Below are 22,125 nucleotides of genomic sequence, written 5' to 3' on the forward strand. Positions count from 1 at the left end.
AGAAAGACAGAGAAACTATTCCAAATTATAGGAGAGTAAAGAGACATGACAGCTAAACGCAATTTTAATCCTGAATCGGGTCCTAGACCAGGAAAAAGAATTTATTATTATTAATGAATTTTAATAATAAAAGTTATTATTGTCCCATTAATGTCCTTTATAGCAACATTATATAAATATATAAAATATGTACATAACTGTTTCTTGCTGTGAAGGACATTAATGGGACAATTGGCAAAATATGAATAAAGTCTGTAAATTAAGTAATAGTTTTTATATCAATGTTAATTTCCTGATTTCGTTAATGGTACTGTGATTGTATAAGAGATTATCACTGTTTTTAGAAAATATATATTAAAGTGTTTAGGGGATAAAGGAGCATTATATCTTCAACTTTTCTCGAAAAATATTTAAAACACCATTGCTAATAGTTTATGTATATGTGTATGTGTTTATATATATACATGTATATGTGTCTTAGTTCATTTGAGCTGTTGTAACAAGAATACATTAGACTGGGTGGCTTAAACAGCAAACATTTATTTCTCAGTTCTGGAGGTTGGGAAGTCCAAGATCCAGGTACTATCAGATTTGGTGTCTATTGAGGGACCACTTTCTGTTTCATAGATGGTCCTCTTGCTGTGTCCTCACATGGCAGATAGGGCAAGAGATCTCTCTGGGGTCTCTTAGGGTACTAATCCATTCTACAGGACCCCCAAAGGCCTTACCTCCAAATAAAAATCACATTGGAGAGTTAGGATTTCAACATATGAGTTATCAGGAGATGCAAACATTCGGTCCATAACAATGTGTATGTACATACATAGATAGATACATACATAAAGAGACATACATAAAGCAAGTGTATAATATTAACCTTTGGAGAATCTGAAGATATATGGGAATTCTTTATACTTTTTTTGTAACTTTTTTGTAATCTGAAATTATTTCACAATAAAAGGTTAAAAAGTAGAGCAGAAAGGGCAGGACTGGGGCAAAGAAAAATTAGGGACACTAGTTATTTGGGCCTAAAGAGAGCGGGAAATGAATGAGTAAGAAAGGGGAGAAGCACACAGTCCAAGAGGAACCCTTAGTGAAAAGGAGGACAATTTTAAAAGGTTCTGGATCAGCTGCTATTATTATTCATCTTTTGAATCTGTATATCTCTCATTCTTATTAGACTTTAAGCCTTTTGAGGATGGGGGCATGTGCAATACTTTGTACAGAGTGAGCACTTTTAATATTTGCTCTTGGTAATGTTAATTGTTTTTCAATCGGAAGGTATTATTGCTGCCTGGTTACAAAAAAATATTTGCTTAATACCATGCTTTAGATTTTTGCCTTTTGTCACATAGTACTACTGAAGGGGGAAAAAAGATTGATTTCCTTTGGATAAGATAAAAGGATGATTTATTAACATAGTATTTTTTAATATTTGGTATGCACTACCTTAAAGGGACTTAGTTTAGGTAATGTTTTATAGGTGATGATTAATTTTCAAATACAAGAAACTATACACAAAAGAAAAAAGGTAAAACTTTGAATCTTTCCTCAAGTTTTATTTTCTCTTTTATAATCCTCCAGTATGGAACCTGGCTTTCTTTGGGTTCTTTCTAATGTCATATTGCTTTATTAAGTCAGGTATGGAAAGCTTGCTTAAATGCAGTCTGTCTAGACATATAGAATGAGGGGTGGTAGTGGTCTATTTTTAAACAAATAGTTCCATGCCTAATATAAAGTAAGTATTCTGTGGATATTTGATTGAACAAAATATTTTTATTAACAGTTACTTTTGTATGCAAATGATGCTGCTAATTACAGTTGCGCCTTCTCTAGTTATTAGATAGGACTTTCACCTGTGAGTTAGTTCAAGTTACTTCTTACAGTTCAAAGTAAGAACTTGTAATGAAATTCAGACTTTTCACTGGATGTCTTTTCTACTCTGCAATGAGGTGTTACTACACTGAAGCATGATCATTCCATTCCTTGAGATCCTTTATATCCCATAATCAGTTTTATATCTGAGTTTCTGAAGTGAAGCTTTGCTTGTCATTATGAATGTTTACACTGTAGTGTATTGAACTGTCCAGTCCCCAATTACAGAGCTGGATGGATGAATAAGCCAGTCATTTTAGCTATTTTTAGGTAACCTTGATTTGACAACTGTTTCCCTCTGTCATTGCAAAATACCTCGTAACAATATGAAAACACTGCATTTTCTGATATAGTAGGTTTTGTTTCAGACAGACTTTAAAAATTTTGTTTACATTGGAATTATCCCTTCTATGTCATTCCATCTTTTCAACAGCTGGCAACATTTTTTTTTTAATATTTATTGAGATATTTGCTTATACTTTTTTTTTTTTAAGACTACAATTTTTTCTTTTTTTCTTTCTTTATTTATTTTGGCTGTGTTGGGTCTTCGTTTCTGTGCGAGGGCTTTCTCTAGTTGCGGCAAACGGGGGCCACTCTTCATCGCGGTGCGCGGGCCTCTCACTATCGCGGCCTCTCTTGTTGCGGAGCACAGGCTCCAGACGCGCAGGCTCAGTAGTTGTGGCTCACGGGCCCAGCCGCTCCGCGGCATATGGGATCTTCCCAGACCAGGGCTCGAACCCGTGTCCCCTGCATTAGCAGGCAGATTCTCAACCACTGTGCCACCAGGGAAGCTCTGCTTATACTTTTATTTTCAGAGTTAAATAGGTTCTCTTAATGTAGTTGCTTTTTAGATGATTTTTTAACATTTTGCTTTTATAGAATGAATTTGGGTCTGATAAGATTTTGTTGAATGAAGCTGGAAATGTGGACAATTGGATTTATTCTTCTAAACTTGTTATTTTCAATAGAATCGTAAGAATGATGAAGCCTCTTATGAAAAGATGTTGAAACTGAGACGAGAGTTTAGTAGAGCCATAACAATTTTGGAAATGATTAAGAGAAGAGAGAAAACAAAACGAGAATTATTGCACTTAACCTTAGAAGTTGTGGAAAAAAGGTAACATTGCTACTATTACAAACCAGTAACAGCTTTAGTCAAATGATAGGCAAAATGTAACCAAATTTAAGCTTTATAACAACTGAAATTGATTATCTAACAGAATCTACATTTTTTGAAAATTGTGATTACTACTTTTTTTTTTTTTTTTAATCAGATTAAGTTACCAGTTCGGGTTGCAAATTTGGGGGATATTTTTGTTTGTAGTGTAGATCCTCTGTTATACGTAATTTTTTGTTGTTGTTGCAGAATCATTGAGTTGTATTTAGAAAAGAACTTAGAGATCATTTTGTCCAATTCTCTGTATTAAAGTTTCTATTAAACAAAATTTGAGAGAAATAAATGTTTATTTGATTTTATTTTCTGATTAATTAGGAAATACTTGTTTCATTGCATTTTGAAAATGTATTCTCTGATGTAATCATCCTTTTCTTACATAATTAAGTAGACTGTGCTAAACCTAACAAAATTTTGTGTGTTTGCTGAGGTAAGCATTCTAAACATCACTTCCTAGTGCTTGAAAATATAAAATATATGAGGATTCCGTCTTCTGTGTCCCTTAGAGATTAGGTGGGTGGGGGTGGGAGGGGTGGTTTTGTTTTTACTAAATCTCAAATATGGGCTTCTTTATTCCGGTAAGTTTTCTCTCTTAAGAATAATCTGATTAATTGTTGGCTCTGTTTGATTAGTTGTGTTCCAAGTAAATGAAGTATCATTGTTTTTTTTATTTCTTTTTTATTTTTAAACTGTAACATTTTCTTATATATTATTTCCTTTTCAAGATATCATTTGGGAGACTATGGTGGTGAAATCCTTAATGAAGTGAAGATCAATAGATCAGAAAAAGAGTTATATGCCACTCCAGCAACTCTTCATAATGGAAATCATCACAAAGTCCAAGAATGTAAAACTAAGGTGAATATCTTCTGGGGAGAGGCATGTATGGTAGTATTGATCAGACAGTTGGTTTCTGAAGTTGTCTTATAATAGTTTGGTTAAGGAAGAAAGTTATTAACATGCTTGAGTTCCTACTTTTTGCCAAGCACTTTGCTAGGATTTTTTATACACACGTTGATTCATTAATCCTTATAACTTCCCTTTGAGATAGATTTTTACCTCTGTGTGACTTCCAGATCATACAGTTGTTAAGCGGCAGATTCAAAATTTGAGTCTAGGTCTAACATCAAAGACCGTGTGCTTTCAACTATGCTATCTGCTTCTTTATAGAATATGGGTAATTAAAGCTTAGTTATTATTACGAGCCTTAGCAAATCCTGCATCATAGTGGCAGGCGTCAAAATCTAAAATTAAAGCTTTCTTCATTGAGTCTATTGGAAGTTATTCTTATTGTCTTCACCATTGCCATAACCAGCATTTATCAGTTGCTATCTATCTTGACTTGAAAAAGTCCTGTAACTTCTAGATCACAGTTTCTTCCTGATAAAGAGCACTAGTAATAACTTTAGTTTTTTAGACTGAAGAATTATATTTATTCATTTTTCACTGTTCCAAGTGAATATTAAAGTATTCAGTTGAGAAATACAAAAGTTAATAAAACCTTTAAGGAGCTTAGATTTTAAAAAGAAACAGGTTATTGGCTGAGCATTTAGACTGTAGAGCTGTACTGTGTAGCAAGATTTTAAAAGTGACTTAGGGTGTTTGTGGAAAATTCATCTTTTAAAAATGTGCACAATCCTCAGTTTTTATGGGTTCATTCCTAAAGGTCAAGGAAGAATGTGGAGCAGGAAGACTCCTCCATTATTCAACTCATGTCAATTCAAACAGCAAAGTTCTTTCTTATTAATCACAGGCATCTAGCCCACCTACCCTTTAAATCACACTTGCTTCGCCATAAACAATACAATAAATGTCATTTTGTACATTATTTTTAAAAATCCTTTTTATATAAATCAATGCTTTTCCAAGGCATATTATTGGTAGGCATAGAATATGAAAATCTCAACCCCAGATTACTGACAGAATCAGCCTTTGTTATATATTGATTCTTATTTTAGATCATCTCTAAGATTAAACACCCACCCTATTTAAATATTAATTTTAGAAATATGGTTGCATCCATTGTTGCTCTACCCTATTTCACATAGTTAACTATATTTCCTTTGTCACACATCCCACCTTAAAATATAAGTAGTTTCTGAGAAGTTGGGGGTTTCTTTTTCATGTCATAGCTATATCCATTGTATGAAACCATTTATATCTCAGTAACTTGGCATTTAAGCAACATTTTCATCATGTGTAACATTTTTGACCCTAAAGTAGTTTTTACAAAAATCTGAGCTACATGGGGAAAGGTATAACTTCCTCAATATTTTTACACTTTCATAGTGCTTGTACTTTGATGCTTGGAACAGTCATTTTCAAACTTTTTAAAGTAGTAGATCCCTATTTATTAAAAGAATGCCAATATGTTAAAACAGAAACAGAGCTGCTCTGTTGAGGAGAGGTGGGTGCTAGAACCCACCCCATCAGTCAGTCTCTTTGCCAGATGGCCTCTCACATACCACCACTGAACTCTGGGGTACCTGAGAACAGTTTGATTATTGTTCAGTTGAGGCAGTAATTATTCATTTGAAAAGTGAAGTTTTTTTCCTAATTAATAAGCTTATCTGTCTCAAAAAAGTTACCCCACATGTAGACATTTTTAAAAATTGGAAATGAGCATAGAAATGAATTTATAATCTAATTCAAGTCATTTTAAAAATAAAAATAGTTAATTTTCATCATTAATTAGTAGATTTAAATAAAATTAAAATAGAATTTAAATACTTTTTAAATGCTGGATTGCATAATAGAACAATTTTAAAAAATCATTAACATCTTAGTTTAAGTATTGATAACAATGTAAAAAGTAAATTTAAGTGTCAATTATTTTTCACTGTAATTTGTGAAAGCAAAACATTTTTCAATTTATGGTCACATAATAATTTTTGCATATTAAAACCAGAAAATAAAATTACCTCTGGGGTAAAAATGTATGTTTTTCAAAGAGCAGTATAGTTTTTCGTGATTTCTAAAATGATTTTCATTTCTTCCTTTTGGGGGAAAAATCGTCATGTAAACAGCACCCGCATCATTTGTCTTTGAAAGAAGAGGCTTCTGATGTGGTTCGTCAAAAGAAGAAGTACCCAAAGAAGCCTAAAGCAGAGGCTTTGATAACATCTCAGCAACCCACTCCTGAGACATTGCCTGTGATCAATAAGAGTGACATTAAGCAATATGACTTTCACAGCTCAGATGAAGATGAATTTCCACAGGTGCTTGTTTTAAAACTATTTTAAAGACATTTTCTTCTAGTCTTTTATATTGCTATATTTTAAAACATAATTGACATCTTAGAGTTTTGATTCTTGCTTTCTTCACCTAATGTTATGACATAAACATTTTCCACGTGATTTATGTTAGTTACTGAAATGGTATTTGCTTCTGTTATTTTCTATCAGTTGAATAAAGTTTATTCTGTTGTGTAGCATTTAGGTGGTTTTCAGCTTTCCCTTTTATAAAAATTAGCATCTCTACCTCTTCCCTCTGTATTTAAAATAGATTATTAGAAATGGAATTCCTGAACTAAAGATTATAAATATTTTAAGACATTTAATACATCATTGTAAATATTCACCAACAATAATTCCACCAGCATTGTATTTTACAACTTTTAATGTAAATTTTGCTAATTTGTTTGGCAATAACTATTTGATTCTAAAGAAAATTTAGAACTGGTTCAAGTTTTAACTTGTGAAAATAATTATTTGGTTATATTACAACAGTTTTATAGCAAAATGTTTGCAGTTTAAAAATCTTAATTTTTGTTTCATGTGTGCTATCTTTAAAACAAGACCTTTATTTTATATATTAAAGGATCAATTTAAAACATATTGTTTAGCACCTGATCTAGCAATGCCCTCCGTTTTTCTTTTCCATATGTTGTAGGCAACCTAAAGAGAGTACTATAACAAGCTGTATCATATTTTAACATTCTGACTTACTTGATTTAAAAAACATTTTTTTTTTAACCAACATGACAGATATGTTTGGAAGCAAGACAGTTTATAAAACACCTTGTTGTTGTAACTATTTAAAATCTAGAGTTTACATAAAACTTGTCCCCTTTGGCTAGATTATATTAGTTTTATTCTTTTGTAGATGATTTAGTTTTTCTACCCCAGATAATATTTTAGCATTCATATGCGTTGTAACAAATGCACAAAAATGTGTTTAATTTCGTATGCCCTTAAATGAAATCATTTATTAAAATTGTCAGAGGATCATGTAGTTAGACACAGGCAGGGCTTTGAATAGTCATGGGACATTAATTAGATGACATTTTGAAGGAATGAGAGAACAAATAGTAGGTCTTTCCCAGATAGAAGATGTAGGGAAGGGCCCAAAGCAGAGAAAACAGCATATTAGAGGGAACTGCTAGCAGTCTGGCATTGCTGGAACATAAAACACAAAAGGAAAGAGAGGTGAACGGAATGATGCCTGGAGTAGTAGTCAGATGGCAAATGGCCTCTATCTACATTATATATACTGGGAAGTTCTTAAAGAATTTTAAGTAAGAAATGACATAGTTAGATAAATGCATTTATAAAAGCCAGTAAAGTTTTGCTATACACTCCCAGCCCTTTAAGAATGATGCCAGGGGATACTATGTCCAGTAGAAACTTTTCCCTTATTGCTAGAATCAGTCCATCCATCCTGATAGTTAGACACACTCAGCATACTAGTCATATATTCCTCATCTATTAAGGGATCTTCATTTCTGTTCTAAATTCATATGTTTATTCATGTAGTCCCCATTCCCACATGAAATTGCATTTCAAAACTTTTAGGTTCCTCTGAGTCCTTAGGTCTTTGACAACATTAATTTTTGTAATGGTATCCCCCTGTTGCTAAACTGTAAGTAGGCATGTACCTAAAGTTGGACATTATGCAGTGAGGCAGCTATTTAGAATGTAGCTCTTACAAAATCAGGATTTTATTGCTAAAAAGATAATTAAAATAATATATGCTTCTTCTTTGTCCAATACACAAGAACAAAGGAATAGGGAGCCTTAAGAGAACAAGCATTTTAACCAGACTTCTCCAGCTGATTTGCAGCAGAGCAGAATAAAAACCCAGTCTCTTCTCGATCATGCTTCTGATTCTCCTAACATCAGCTCTCTTTTCCTATGTCTCAGACCAAATCCTGGAATCCCCTCCTGGAGTAGTCAGGAGGAAGGGATGCAAAAAATTTCTGAGGCTTTGTGACACTTCCTGTATATATTTTAGAAGAGGTAGATGATTTGTAAAGGAACCGAAGTGTAAAATTCACATTTGGGATTTCCTTTCAAATTGCAGGTTTGGGTTTGGTTCCCCAGGAAGAAGAATTAGCCCCAGCTTACTATTTCTGTGTCTCCCCCATAGTGTTGGTGGAGGTATATTGGAACCTCAAACAAATGCCTTTCTCCCCTGGATGACCCTGCTCAGTGGTAATTACCACAGTTCGGAAATAATGTGGAGAAAGCATTTTTCCTCTCAAAATAGGAAGAGAGGGATTCGTGAGGTAATTTGCAAGTAAATATGGTTGAGTCAGCGTTGTCAGAAAAAGAGACGTACTCCTAAGTGAAATTGCGAGACAACTGAAACTTAAGTACTAAAACTTTTTTTTTTTTTTTTTAATTTTAACCATTATGGGTAGAAATTTATCTAAACCATATTATTTCCCTGCCATATCAGAGTATATTTGTATTTCATTTAATGTGTTTTTGATGACATTTATAAAGTTTGCTGTTGTATAATATATCAGTGCTGCCCTAGAGGTCCACTCAGATTATATAGGGATATTTGACCTAGTATCACTTGGTCCTATGCTTTTTAATATGTGACAGCTTTTTGAAAGTCTTTATTCTTTTGCTGTCAGGTGGTGGGCTTAGTACTTCTCTCTGCAACCAGTCTGCTTACCTTTTAGCGGGTCCTCTTTCCTCTTCTGATTCTCTGCTTCTGATCTGCTAAATTTAAAAAGTGATTTATAAAAAAGAGTGGGGAAATAAGGGACTCCCCTTTGAGTGAAATGTATGACCTTTTTGGCTTTTGGGGATGGGAGGCTATTCATAAATCTTTTTTTATCTTCCTAGTTTTGGGCTTTATTATAGAGAAATAAAGTTATTGTGTAAAAACATCTCTACTTACAGGTGAAGCATAACTATTATTACAAAGTATTTATGGCCACATACAATATTTACAAAATGTAAATGGGATATATAAAAACCATACTAATTCTTTTTAAGCCTATAGCCCTTGCATGTTCAGAAACAGTTAAGCAATACCATGTGAACTTACCTGCAAGAACCAGTCCATTAAGAATAATGATTTTTAACCATAGAAAAATTTTGCTAATCTTTAAATGTTTTGGGGAATTCACTACCTCCTGTATGTAATATAGGAGTGATTCACTGTTTGTGATCACATTCTAATTTTAGACCATTACAAAGATTGTTGACTTTTGATAACTCCTAAATGGAATGCTTCATGCCTCTTTTTCTAGGTACCGTCCCCAATATCAGAACCCGAAGAAGAAAATGATCCTGATGGTCCCTGTGCTTTCAGGAGGCGGGCAGGATGCCAGTATTACGCTGTAAGAACTTTATTTTTTGTGGTGTTTTTGTGAACTGGAATTAACAGGTAACTCATGTCAAGGTGACTTAGTCTTGATCTAAAAACGGGAAGTCAATCAGCATTTTTTATTTAATATCCCCTATGCAGATACCAGTAAAAGATGCTCGAAGGTACTGAGTCCTTTCAAAGGAGATCAGAACCCTTTATTTGGAAATGATAACTGCTCATATTTTAGCAATCTAGCTCACTTTGGGCTTTAACTATAACTTCAGCAGTTGCGACAGCTACTCACTATGTCATTGCTGGAGTTAGGTGAGCCCAGAATCTCTAATGGAACCCTAGATGGCTGATGAGTGTTTATTGAAATTTACTTTTGGGCAAGCCCATCTTTTCCATACAAACCCAGTAAGTATCAAACATAAAGGAATCATTTTTAAACCTCCCCCATGGCAATATATTGTCAAATAATTATATTCATAACTTTTTGTCCCACTTAGAAAATGCTTTGTGCTGTTAAGTCAAGTTTTGGTGCAGATTATATCAAGGAATGACCCTCACTCCCAGATGCTAAGGTTTCAAGTAAGGTGTAACGATGGAGTAGTGAGGATGGCTCTCATATATGGCTTTTGGAGACCTTTTGTCTTGTTGCATTATGGTAAACATATACACTTATAGCTTTTTCAGGTGTGTGTGTGTGTATTTAATGTAGGAGAGGTGTAGAGAATTGTTTATAAGTTACGTATTTGAGAAAAAGGAGACAGAAAGTGGTAACATAGAAAAATAGAATGCTAGAAGAAATAGGAAGGCAAGAAATGGACTGTATGTTCTTACAAGTAAAGAGGAAGTATGAATTTGACCCATGCATACCTTCTTGAAGTGCAATTTTTACTCCAAAAAATTTCCTTCTTGTTTATCTCTGTAGGAAGTCTATAAATTACTAACTTCATTATCTCTACTTTTCTACATAAATGTTAAAAGCTACATTATTCTTTAAAGATATATTTCTTTTAAAATATAATATTATCTTAAATGTATTTGCAGTCATGAACTAAATTTAGTTTGAGTTATTTTGGTGAGTGAACTTTTGAGTCAATTTTATAGAATTTTACCTGGTTAATATTTAAACCCTAATTTTAAAGTTTTATATCTAAATTTTAAGTGCTCAGCTAATGCTGTAGTTACTTTATTTTTATCATGATTTAACTTTTCTTCATTTCAGAATCATTCCATGAGTTTTTGGTTTTTGTTTTTAATTTTTATTTATTTATTTTTTTTGCAGCCCCGTTTGGACCAAACTAACCATTCATTTGAAAATTCAGAACTGGTAGATTTGGATAAGCTGAGATACAGGCACTGCCTTACCATGCTCACAGTCCCGAGAAGATGCATAGGATTTGCAAGGAGGCGGATTGGCAGAGGTGGAAGGTAAACTGTTTGTTTTGACCTGGTTTTTGTTTACAGGCTGGAAGGGAAGGTATAAAGAAAATGTTATTAAGTTCTTCTAGGTAATATTTGGCTTCATATTGCTTTTCAGGGTCATAATGGACCGGATATCCACAGAACATGACCCAGTCCTGAAACAGATAGACCCCGAAATGCTGAATGGTTTTTCAAGCGCTTCCCAAACTATAGACTTTTCTTCTAATTTCTCTCGGACCAATGCTTCCAATAAACATTGTGAGAATAGACTGTCCCTTTCTGAAATATTAAGCAATATCAGATCATGTCGACTACAGTGTTTCCAGCCAAGGCTACTAAATTTACAGGACAGTGATAGTGAAGAATGTACCTCAAGAAAACCAGGGCAGACTGTGAACAATAAAAGAGTTTCTGCAGCATCTGTAGCTTTATTGAACACCAGCAAGAATGGCATATCAGGTAAGTTGTCACTTTGTTCAAAGTATATCCTCTTCTCCTTCATTTTTCACTATCCACTAAATAGACTCTCAGGGTGAATTTTGAAGGTTTATTTTCATGATCCTACCGAGGAAAGGAACTTTATCTTAACCTATTACATTTTTTTTCCAACCTAAGAAACTAAACTCTATTATTGTGGTTCACATTTTAACCAAAATGTCCTAACTGATACCTATAAAACCACTGGCTTGTATTTTGAATGTGTGTGCCTGGTATGGTGAATGTGTAGGCACAATGCATAGGGAATTCCCTATGGGCAAAGTGGTTCTAAGCTGCTGTCAGATCATCATAGCACAATACTGTCTGCTTTTGTTAAAGAAAATTTTCATTTTCTTGTATTAACTTTGCTTAAATGTAAGCATTGCTTCTCAGGAGTACCATTAAAAGCTTTCTTTCTGAAAAGTGATTTTTAAAGAGGTTCCCTATGAATAGTTGTAATTTTGGTCTGATAACTTACCTCTCTGAGATTGGAAAGTTTTTTTCCTCTTAAGAGACATTGTATTCAAATTAATATACATAGGCCTTGTAAAATAATGTATAACATCTAGAGAATCTAAAATGTAATTTTGATTTGTTTTCTTCTGTGGATAGTCTTCTCTTTATCACATGTATACAAGTATGTAGAATTTATAAATGTCTTTGTAATGTATACATTGCAAAAAAATGCGTGGTATCCAGAGGCAAAGCTAGATGTGGCTTGACTTATACTGTTGATATTCTTTCTTTCTCTAAAATGTATATATTTCTAAATTATTTCCTAGATGGTGCATTTTAGTATGCAAAATTGTTATGTTAAACTTCTTCAAAGTGATTTGAAATCATTTTAGGTTGACATTTGGTCTCAATAGTGTTCCGTCTTTTTTAATTACTGAACTGTTTATTTTCAAACTTGACTTAGACATTTATCTATTTAAAGGTTGTTATGGAAAATTGGATTTGTTTGAATGATTGGAAGGTGGCATATCATTTCTCCAAATTAGTTGGTTAATTTTCTCCCAAACGAATTTAGGTAAGGAAAATGGCATCCCGTTATATAAAGTTCATGAGTCTGTGAAGTTTAATGACCTTTTGAAGCTCAAATGGATAAATACCTATTATGACTTCAGGTTGCAGAATTCTTAGAAATCTAAAAATAGTAGGAAGTTGACGAATATTAGGTCAAATCTTTTTTTGAGCCAACTCTAAGACATTGTTCAAATTATTTAACTTAACTGGAATTCCTGTACCAAAAATTACTCACAATAGTTTGTGCCAAAAAGTGAGTTTAAAACCATCATATATAGGCATTTATAATTAGATTTGACCATAGATTGAATTTTTTCTCTACCAATGAATGCCATAACAAAAAAGTGATTTTAATATGTTCCTTCTTAAGTTGAATATGGCCAAATATTTGCAACTTTCTACTGTACATTCCTGATACACTCCAGATCTATGTGACTCGACTGTTTTCCAGAAAACATTTGTTGCACATGTTATTGTATCATCAGTACTGTGTATGTATGGATTCAGAATGTAACATAAATAATTCCATACAATCAGTTCTAGAATTTTATGACACTACCATATATCAGCATAAAATAAGCATTTAAAGTATTATTTTAGGCATGCATGCACTTCTTAGGGAACTTAAATCACAAATATGCAATGCTAAAATCGTAGATAATAAGACTTTTTTTATTTTTGCCTTTCCCCTACCATCAGAAAAAAAATAGTAGTTTTGGTCTGTGTAATTTTTCCTGCCTTATGCTTATGTATGTTATGTAATGGTACTATGTCTCAACTTAGTACCATTTCTTTCTTCCCTTAAAAAATTTCAAGGTTTAAGCAACAGCTAAGCTACATTAGAACCAATGTTTTAGAGTCAGGTCTTTCAAATATGTATTTAATTATTTATTACTAGAGTAAAGGATTTTGTTCAAGTTTTTTTCTCTGCTAACTATGACCCTCTAGTCATTGAGGCCACAAGGTGTTTTGTTTTTAACAAATTTCTTTTGTTTCAAAATATTAAGCACGGTGTATAAATTCATAATGAAACAAGTCTTTTTAACAGCAGTTTTGTAAACAACTGAAAAGCTATGGCAGTATTTTTGTTTGTATGGGGCACGCCATGCCGCATGCGGGATCTTAGTTCCCCTACCAGGGATCAAACCTGGGCCCACGGCAGTGAAAGTGTGGAGTCCTAACCACTGGATTGCCAGGGAGTTCGCCCGTGGCAGTTTTAGGTACCCTCCTGTACCAGTTATATTCATTACATAGTTTCTCAGTTCTGGATAGATCATTTTAAGTGGATTCAGTTATAATTCAGTAAATATTGATAGAAATTCCTTTTCTACCTAAAGAGAAGGTTATAGGAATTTTTTTTAAGTTATATTTTTATATTTGATGGACATGTACAAAAGAATTGAAGCTTCATACATTTGGTTTCTTTTAATCTGTGTGTCTAACACTTTTGCCTTCTGCTTACTCTTCGTGGACTTGATCAGGAGAGCATGCATGTCTTGAAGAGTAACAGGACTGATATTCATCAGTTACCTGGCAGAGAGTCAAGTACTGAATTTGCTGTTTCACAGCTGGGAAATCCCAGCAAATAAAGGGTTTAATCAGAAATAGAAACCTGACATATATACATATATACACCATTGATACTATGTATAAAATAGATAACTAATGAGAACCTACTGTATAGCACAGGGAACTCTACTCAGTGCTCTGTGATGACCTAAATGGGAAGGAAATCCAAAAAAGAGGGGATACGTATATGTATATACGTATACGTATAGCTGATTCACTTTGCTGTACAGTAGAAACTAACGCAACATTGTAAAGCAACTATACTCCAATAAAAATTATAAAAATAAATAAATAATGGGGAAAAAAGAAATAGAAACCTGATATACTTGACAATAATATTTATTTGTATCACAAGTTACTTAGTTCTTTAAAAAAAAAAAACCTTGAACTTGAGGGCCAATGGCAAAGTATTTTCTTACTTTTATGTTGTTCATAACCCAGTTTATGTTTTTCAAGTCATAATCCCTGTGTCCTGAATGTATTCTAATTATTATTTTCGATACGGTACTGAATGGACTTAAAGGGAAACAAATAGAACTGTGTGTCGTAGTTATTAGTAAGAACTAAAACTAAAGACTTCATTTAGTTAACTGTTAAATAAAAGTATGTTTTCTTAATTGAAAATCTCTTCTCAAAGAATAGAAGCAGGACAGAAAGGAAAGATAGATGTGCTGAACATAGCAAGTGGATAACCAAGGAAAATTAAGTTTATACATAATTATGTAGGATCTAATATATGCAAAGCACTATGTTAAGTGTTTAAAAGTTGCAGAGTTTTAGAAGACAATAATCCTTACCTTCAAGGAGCTTATACATGGATTATACATGACAGATATTATATTCTTTATATAAATAGGTGATAAAGTTTTCAGTCATTTGAAACTGCAGTATTTAACTATTCTTTTGAGATACTATTCTTAAATCCTAACCTTAAGAAAATATATTTCACATCTAAAAATAACATTGCTTGTTCAGACTTGAAGGGCCGGATTAATTTGCATTTTTTTTTTTTTTAGCATCTTTAAGGATTAATTTACATTTAATCTTGGTTTAGACTAATGTATGGTTGCAAGTTAACATGTTTTTTCTTTTCTCATTTGTCTTGTATACTGAATAGATAGATACCAGCAACTCTTCTTTTTTTTTTTTTTTTTTTAAACTTTGGGTTTTATTGATTGATTGATTGATTGATTGCTGTATTGGGTCTTCATTTCTGTGCGAGGGCTTTCTCCAGCCGCGGCAAGTGGGGGCCACTCTTCATCGCGGTGCGCGGGCCTCTCATTATCGCGGCCTCTCTTGTCCAGCAACTCTTCTTGAAGCTTTTGACCAGCTTCAAATATCTTAATATTACCAGTTTGTAAAATCAGCAACATTTTGGGCAGTTTTCCAAGAGAAATTCCTGGTTTTTAATTTTTCCAGTGTCTTTTCCCATTCTTTTTTAAATTGCCATAAAATGTTTGCAAGCATAAAAGTTTTAAGAAAGGTAAAACTATGTTTTTAACAACTAGCTAAGGTACTCACAAGGATTTATTTTTTTAGTTAGGGTCACTTCTAAAGGTGGGAAATGGATTCACACTTCAGGAGTTTAAAAGATTTTAGTTTGACTGCTAAAGGAAATAATATTGAAATTTCAATTATAACTATTTAGCTTGGATGGATGTCGGAAGTTTAAATGGATCTTTAGTCTATTTTCTTTATCTTCACATCTCCTTTGTTCCTCATTCCCCACCCCCTTCACTCTCTCACCTCCCATCTTCCCCCTCATTATTATCCCCACAGTTTTGCAGTTTATTCATTAGTTACATTATAGGATGTGTAGTCCTGGACAGGTAATGTCGTCTTTCATGGATTGGAAGATTTGTCCTCAGAGTAGCTCCAGTGGTTTTATGTGAACTTTTACCTGATTCCTTGCTATGACCTAGAAGGTTTAAAATAGGATCTCTCTCCCCCTCCATATAGACCCAGATCTAGCTTTTAAAACAAACAAAAATTGCGTATAGTCAGCATTGCTTCAACAAAGCATGTATTAAAACTTTTATAACAAAGACCTGCCTGGTAGATGAAGTGCTGAATAATATATTCATTTCGATTTTTAGATAATCTTTACTACCACATTAGATGTTCTTCATTAAGCTACAAAAACTTGGTCTAAGCTAGTATCTTTTAAAATTCATGGCTTCCCAGGAATTCATCATCTTAGCCCACTTTGAGAAACACTGCATTAAAAGTTAAAAGATTATTTTAAAAAGGCAGCAGGTACAAGCACAAAAATCGTATGTTTATATTCTGTTGTGGGGTGGTCATCCAGAAAATACAGAACGTGTTTTGATTAGATTTTTCTTTTTATTAGTTTATCAATGAAACATCAATACAAAGTTGACAAATACTTGTAAAGATTTCACACATGCTCAAGAATATATTCTCCGTGGGCCCAAGTTTAAGGAACAGTGATCTAGGGCTTTAGAATCAATACACCAGTGTAAAATCTAGTGGAGATACCTAGAGTATGTTTTTGATGGATCACTGTCAGATTATGAGAGGGAAAGGTGATGAGGGACCAACCTAGCAGAACACCTTATAGGAATCACATGCCTGAAAGGTGAAGAAAGAAATGAGGGATACCTAGGATCTTTGAAAACAGAATCAACATTCTAAGGATGGTGACAGGTGTTCTAAGAAAAAGTACACAGATTCATCTGAGGAGTAAATCAGACCGATAAACCCAAGATACGTAAAGAGCCAGGTACGAAGATAGCCAGAAAGGTTAGAGGCTTTAGTGAAAAACAGACTGTCAGTTATATACACAAAATATTTAGAAATGCAAGTGTGTTACTAATGTACAGAATGACATATTTGCATACGTAAAAGGGGAAATTCTGTAATATGTGACCTATTAGAATGTGTTACCCAGGGAGATTTGCAAAACTCATTACTTAGGGAAAGGAACACTTCCTGTCTGTCTGGAATAGTGAAATATTGCCTTCACAAAACAATCAGAGTGTGGTTACTTTTAAACTGACAGGACTTGGAGGTGTGGGGTAGGGGAGATTGATGACCAGCATGAATTTTACTTTTAAGCTAGCAACTCATGAGAGCAACTAGTAGAAAGAACTTGGCTTGGCCCTAAGCAAGAGAAGCAGATATCGTTTCTCTTTTCATACATTCCCACTTCCCCTTTATGCCACTACCACCCATCCATAGCTGGACCCCTATTCTGTATCTCATTCCTAAAGAGATTTGTTCACACCGTTAAGTATGCCCTTTTCCTGGTGTTATTTTAATGCTTGCCTCTTGATAACTCAAAGCCAGTGTAAGAAATAAACTTCTTATGGAAGTATTTCAGTAATTTATGAAAGGAAAAATAATTAGTGGAGAAGGTGCTTTCAATTAAATTACCATCCTCCACCTACTAGTAAGTCAACCCTGAAGATGATAATTCAATACTGTGTCTGTGTCATTAAAACCATACATTTCTTACCACTTTCCATTCACCCTAACAAAATGAAAGAGGTCAGTTAGGGAGGATGTTTTGTATGTGTTCCAATTCTGTGTCATGATTACTAATTGCTATTTTTGTCTAAAAGTGTTTAATGCTCTAGAAAATTCTGAATGGGGAACATAAGCATTTTTCAAGCACAAAACACCTTTTAGTAAAAAAAGAACTAGATGTCAAGAGTGAATCCAACATGCTGAGCTTGAGGTGAGGGGGAAGAGGAAAAAAATGAATGTAATATTTTAAGCATATCCATATTTTGGGATTAAGTTTTATATCAGTGGTTTTCAACTAATAACAGAATCAGGGATGAGAATTTTGGTATCAAAGTCAGCCTGAGTTTTAAAAAGTTAGGCAACACTTGAACATTAATTTGAGTAATTTCAGTTGCATCTTGGCTGGGATTTTATGAGTTTTCTATGGGGAAAAGGATGGGGTTCCTGAGCAAATTAATGGTTTCAACAAGTCAGGGCAGTAAGTAGACATATCCCCCCAGAAAACAGGAAATTTTATTAGCAGCCCTTTTTAATAGCTACATAAAGTGATCCTCTTTTTTTTTTTTAATTTTTATTTATTTAATTTATTTATTTATGGCTGTGTTGGGTCTTCGTTTCTGTGCGAGGGCTTTCTCTAGTTGCGGCAAGCGGGGGCCACTCTTCATCGCGGTGCGCGGGCCTCTCACTATCGCGGCCTCTTGTTGCGGAGCACAGGCTCCAGACGCACAGGCTCAGTAATTGTGGCTCACGGGCCCAGCTGCTTCGTGGCATGTGGGATCTTCCCAGACCAGGGCTCGAACCCGTGTCCCCTGCATTGGCAGGCGGATTCTCAACCACTGCGCCACCAGGGAAGTACCCGATCCTCTTTTTATAAAAGCAAGTAGAATACCTCTAGTAGGCAACACTTAGTTAGCTAATGACTACTAACCAAAAGTAATTTTTTTATTAAAAGAATACAATTTGTTCTTTTGAGTAATTTATATGTATACTTTATTCTGAATAGTAAGATTTTATAATTGTCTGACTTAAAAGCTTTTGGAAAAAGAAAAGATTCTCATTTCTCTCTCAATTTTTAAATAGCTACTAAAAGTGTATTCTCTTTATTTGGTTTATTCCTCACTTAAAATTAACCACTGTGACTTCTCACCTTTTCATCACAACATAAACCTTAGCTCTGGACACACATAACGCTGAATTTGAGGGAGTAGACCATACACCAGATTCCAAGTCCATTTCTTTTGAATTGGTACACTGTTTATACACATAGGACTTAAACAGATTTATTTGGGTTTAACTTAAGTTTTTCCTTCCTGCCTTTGTATCTAATAAACTATTTTTCATCTCTTTCCCAAGGTTTTCAAACAGCTGGAAATTCATGAATACTTCACATTTTCATTTCATTTTGAAGATTTTAAATTTAGAATTAAATTTTTTTTTTCATTTAAAAATAGAACACTTGCAGTGAACTTAACATGTGCAAAGAAAGACATTTGATTCTGTTGGTAATTCAGTAAGATAACTAATGTGTACTTCAAAAATACAGGTAATAGTAAAATTTTAGAGTGAGCACTATCATAGGCCCAGGTTTTTTAATCTTCTAAAAATAAAATTGCTATCTCAGAACTGTTTTTTCCTGATAGTCCAATACTAATTTTAATGATAACATTGTAGAACAGAAATGAAGGTATATCTAAAGCTTTGTCCATCTCTGGGGCCTAATTCCTTTTTCATAGAAAATAAGCTGTACTTTGCATAACTTGTTATATGTCTAATTTACCATCAAAATTTTTTTTTTAATTTCTCATTTATGATCCTACTAAATGGAAAACTTGGGGACGGGGGCTAGTTAAGTAACATAGGTTGAAGGTATAGTCTCCTATCTAAACTCCTTCAGGTCATATTGATTAGATAGCTAGATTACATTTAAAGGTTGACTCATATTAGTTGGTATTTCTTTATATGTATCTTTTCTTCCCAACTACACTGTAGGAGTTTATAGCAGGGACCCTCTTTTTAATTTATTTTTTCCCTGTATTCATTCTTAACTCTTAATGCAGCACTTTTCATCATAGATAGTAAATACTTGTTGATTAAGTGAAATAGTTGGGAGAGAGGAAAGAAAGCAATAAAGAAAAATAGAGTAAAATTACTCTAGTAGTACATGTATTCTGATGTGATTTAATGTTTTGTGACTCTAATAACATACTGACTTCTGTGGAGATAGCTTTGTGTCCTCTAAATCAGTTTATCAGTGATCTCCTTAAATATCGGTGAATGAAAGTTTGTTTACATTTCTTTGAAAAAAGTGTTTCTTATTGTAACTTTTTCTTAAGTAATTTTTTAAATAAAAGTTTTAAATGTCTTCTTTTTATTTGACATTTAGTAACTTTTAACAGTTGGTAACAGCATAGTTGATTACATCTGAGGATGCTGAACACTTCTCTGATTTCCAGCCCGTGTTTTTATAGATAGGACTTATTTTAGACATCAAATCTATTGGCTTAAACTATGGTTTAAGTCTGAATAAAAGGGAGAATCCTTATATTTGAACTACGTTATACAGTAAAATCTACATATAGGAACTTTTTTAGCATGTGATATTAGAAGGTCATAGATATTAGCATAAGCCACTTTGGCTGAAAGATTGGTCGTTTTTATTCAGTTCTTTGCTGCTGATGTATATTGTGATTTGAAATTGCTTTTCATCTTAATCGTGGAATAACTTCATATTGTATTCTACTGGTGTTGTTAAAGGTACTTTAAAACATACGTATTTCTAAAATTAATGTCCCTTTCCAGTGACAGGGGGTATCACAGAAGAGCAATTTCAGACTCATCAACAGCAGTTAGTTCAAATGCAAAGGCAGCAACTTGCCCAGCTTCAGCAGAAACAGCAATCTCAGCATTCCTCGCAACAGACACATCCAAAAGCACAGGTAAACCTGTCTTTTTAATCATGGTTATGTCTATTCCTTTCTTTCATAACTATGTCTTTTTAAAAAAATTTTAGTCAGCTCACAGAAGATAACCTTGTCATTGCCACTCTTGATTTTGGAGATCAAACCTAAGTGTCTTTTCAGTTAATTTGCATAATTTTAAGTGACTAGTTTATATTTTATGAGAGGAGTACTAGAGCCAAATATAGTATTTTTAATTTAGGAAAGAAATAAGTACATATTTTTGGAAGGGTTATTAAGAATTCAGAGAAGTAATTATATTCTCTTAGAACCATCATCCCCCACCCCTACTCCCCCAGAAATATTTTTATCAAGGATATGACTATCCTAACTCCTTCCTAACCTGTGCATTTAAGTGCCATGTGAACGTGCCCCATGAGCTGAGAGGTAATTGTCTCGACTTGTGCCATAAATCCAGACAACATAGCCCTTTGCCTATTTGAATCACATTTCCCTGAAGAAAAAAAATTGCCACTAGGTGAGGTTTTCCTAGGCACCATTAAATGATTGACAGTTGGGATAAGAGTAAAAATACCTTATAAAACTGTATTGCCAGAAGAAAAAAGCCCTGCCAACACCTTGATATGAGCCTATAAGACTGATTTTGGACTTTTGGCCTCCAGAACTGTATGAGAATAAACTTATGTTGTTGAAGCCACTAAAAAGCTGTTAGTAACAGCTAAGCAGTTTAATACAGAATCAAAAGGAATATGACCATTAAATTTGCCTTTGTTTGCCTTTTCTGAATCTCAGGTATTTCCAACCTACTGAAATGTTAGGCTAAGACACAGTTTTACATTGGGACAAAAATGGCTATTAGTCATCTCTGTTATTTCATTTTGCCCATAGTATGTAGACTGTCAAGTATTTTTAAAGGCATTCATTAACACTTATTGGAAAAATGAATAGGGCATTAAAGGTTTCAGTTGTTTACTACCCTAGCTCTTTCTCATAAATAATTGCTTCCCAGTTTTTAGTCACTTTCCTGTTTCATATGATGAAAATAGTCTATGGAGATCTCTTAACCTAAACACCTGTAACTGTTCAAGATGAAAAAGGCAGCAGCCTCTTGAGTTTGCTCATTTCTTAACACGTTCATGAACTCATGTCTAAAAAGTTGAGAGTTTAATTTTGTTTGTTTTATAGGGCTCAAGCACCTCTGACTGTATGTCTAAAACACTCGACTCAGCCAGCGCCCATTTTGCTGCATCTGCGGTGGTCAGTGCACCTGTTCCAAGTCGCAGTGAGGTAACCAAGGAACAGAACACTGGCCACAACAACATAAACGGTGTAGTCCAGCCTTCAGGTAAGCCTGTTGTTTCATGTGATACTTACTAGTTCAAAGTTGCAACTCAGTGATTTGAGGTACGGTTTTTGGTTTTCAAATCCAAGGGAAAACATCGTACAAGAAATCAATCTGGACTCTTCATAATATCTATGGATATGTATGGTGGAATAGCTGGATGTTTTCTAGAATTCACATAGAGCCTGCTCCCTGTTTCCTCCCACACCCACTGGATTCCTACCTATGTAACACTTCACCCTGCCTCGTTTTATCCACATACTGTCAGTTGCCTCACA

The 22,125-nt window shown here is 33.8% G+C and overlaps 1 protein-coding gene across 1 annotated transcript in view; it reads left to right on the forward strand.

The window, feature by feature from the left end:
- The window catches only part of EPC2 (enhancer of polycomb homolog 2), a 102,255-nt gene that overhangs the window by 77,321 nt on the left and 2,809 nt on the right, over positions 1-22,125 (forward strand). The window contains exons 5-12 of the mRNA XM_061199890.1: positions 2,844-2,992; positions 3,775-3,907; positions 6,076-6,267; positions 9,537-9,626; positions 10,887-11,032; positions 11,142-11,485; positions 20,387-20,523; positions 21,691-21,850. Coding sequence (XP_061055873.1) covers positions 2,844-2,992; positions 3,775-3,907; positions 6,076-6,267; positions 9,537-9,626; positions 10,887-11,032; positions 11,142-11,485; positions 20,387-20,523; positions 21,691-21,850 — 1,351 coding nt within the window. The remainder of the gene's footprint in view (positions 1-2,843; positions 2,993-3,774; positions 3,908-6,075; positions 6,268-9,536; positions 9,627-10,886; positions 11,033-11,141; positions 11,486-20,386; positions 20,524-21,690; positions 21,851-22,125) is intronic.

Source organism: Eubalaena glacialis, chromosome 1, assembly GCF_028564815.1.
Source record: "Eubalaena glacialis isolate mEubGla1 chromosome 1, mEubGla1.1.hap2.+ XY, whole genome shotgun sequence".
NCBI lineage: Eukaryota > Metazoa > Chordata > Mammalia > Artiodactyla > Balaenidae > Eubalaena > Eubalaena glacialis.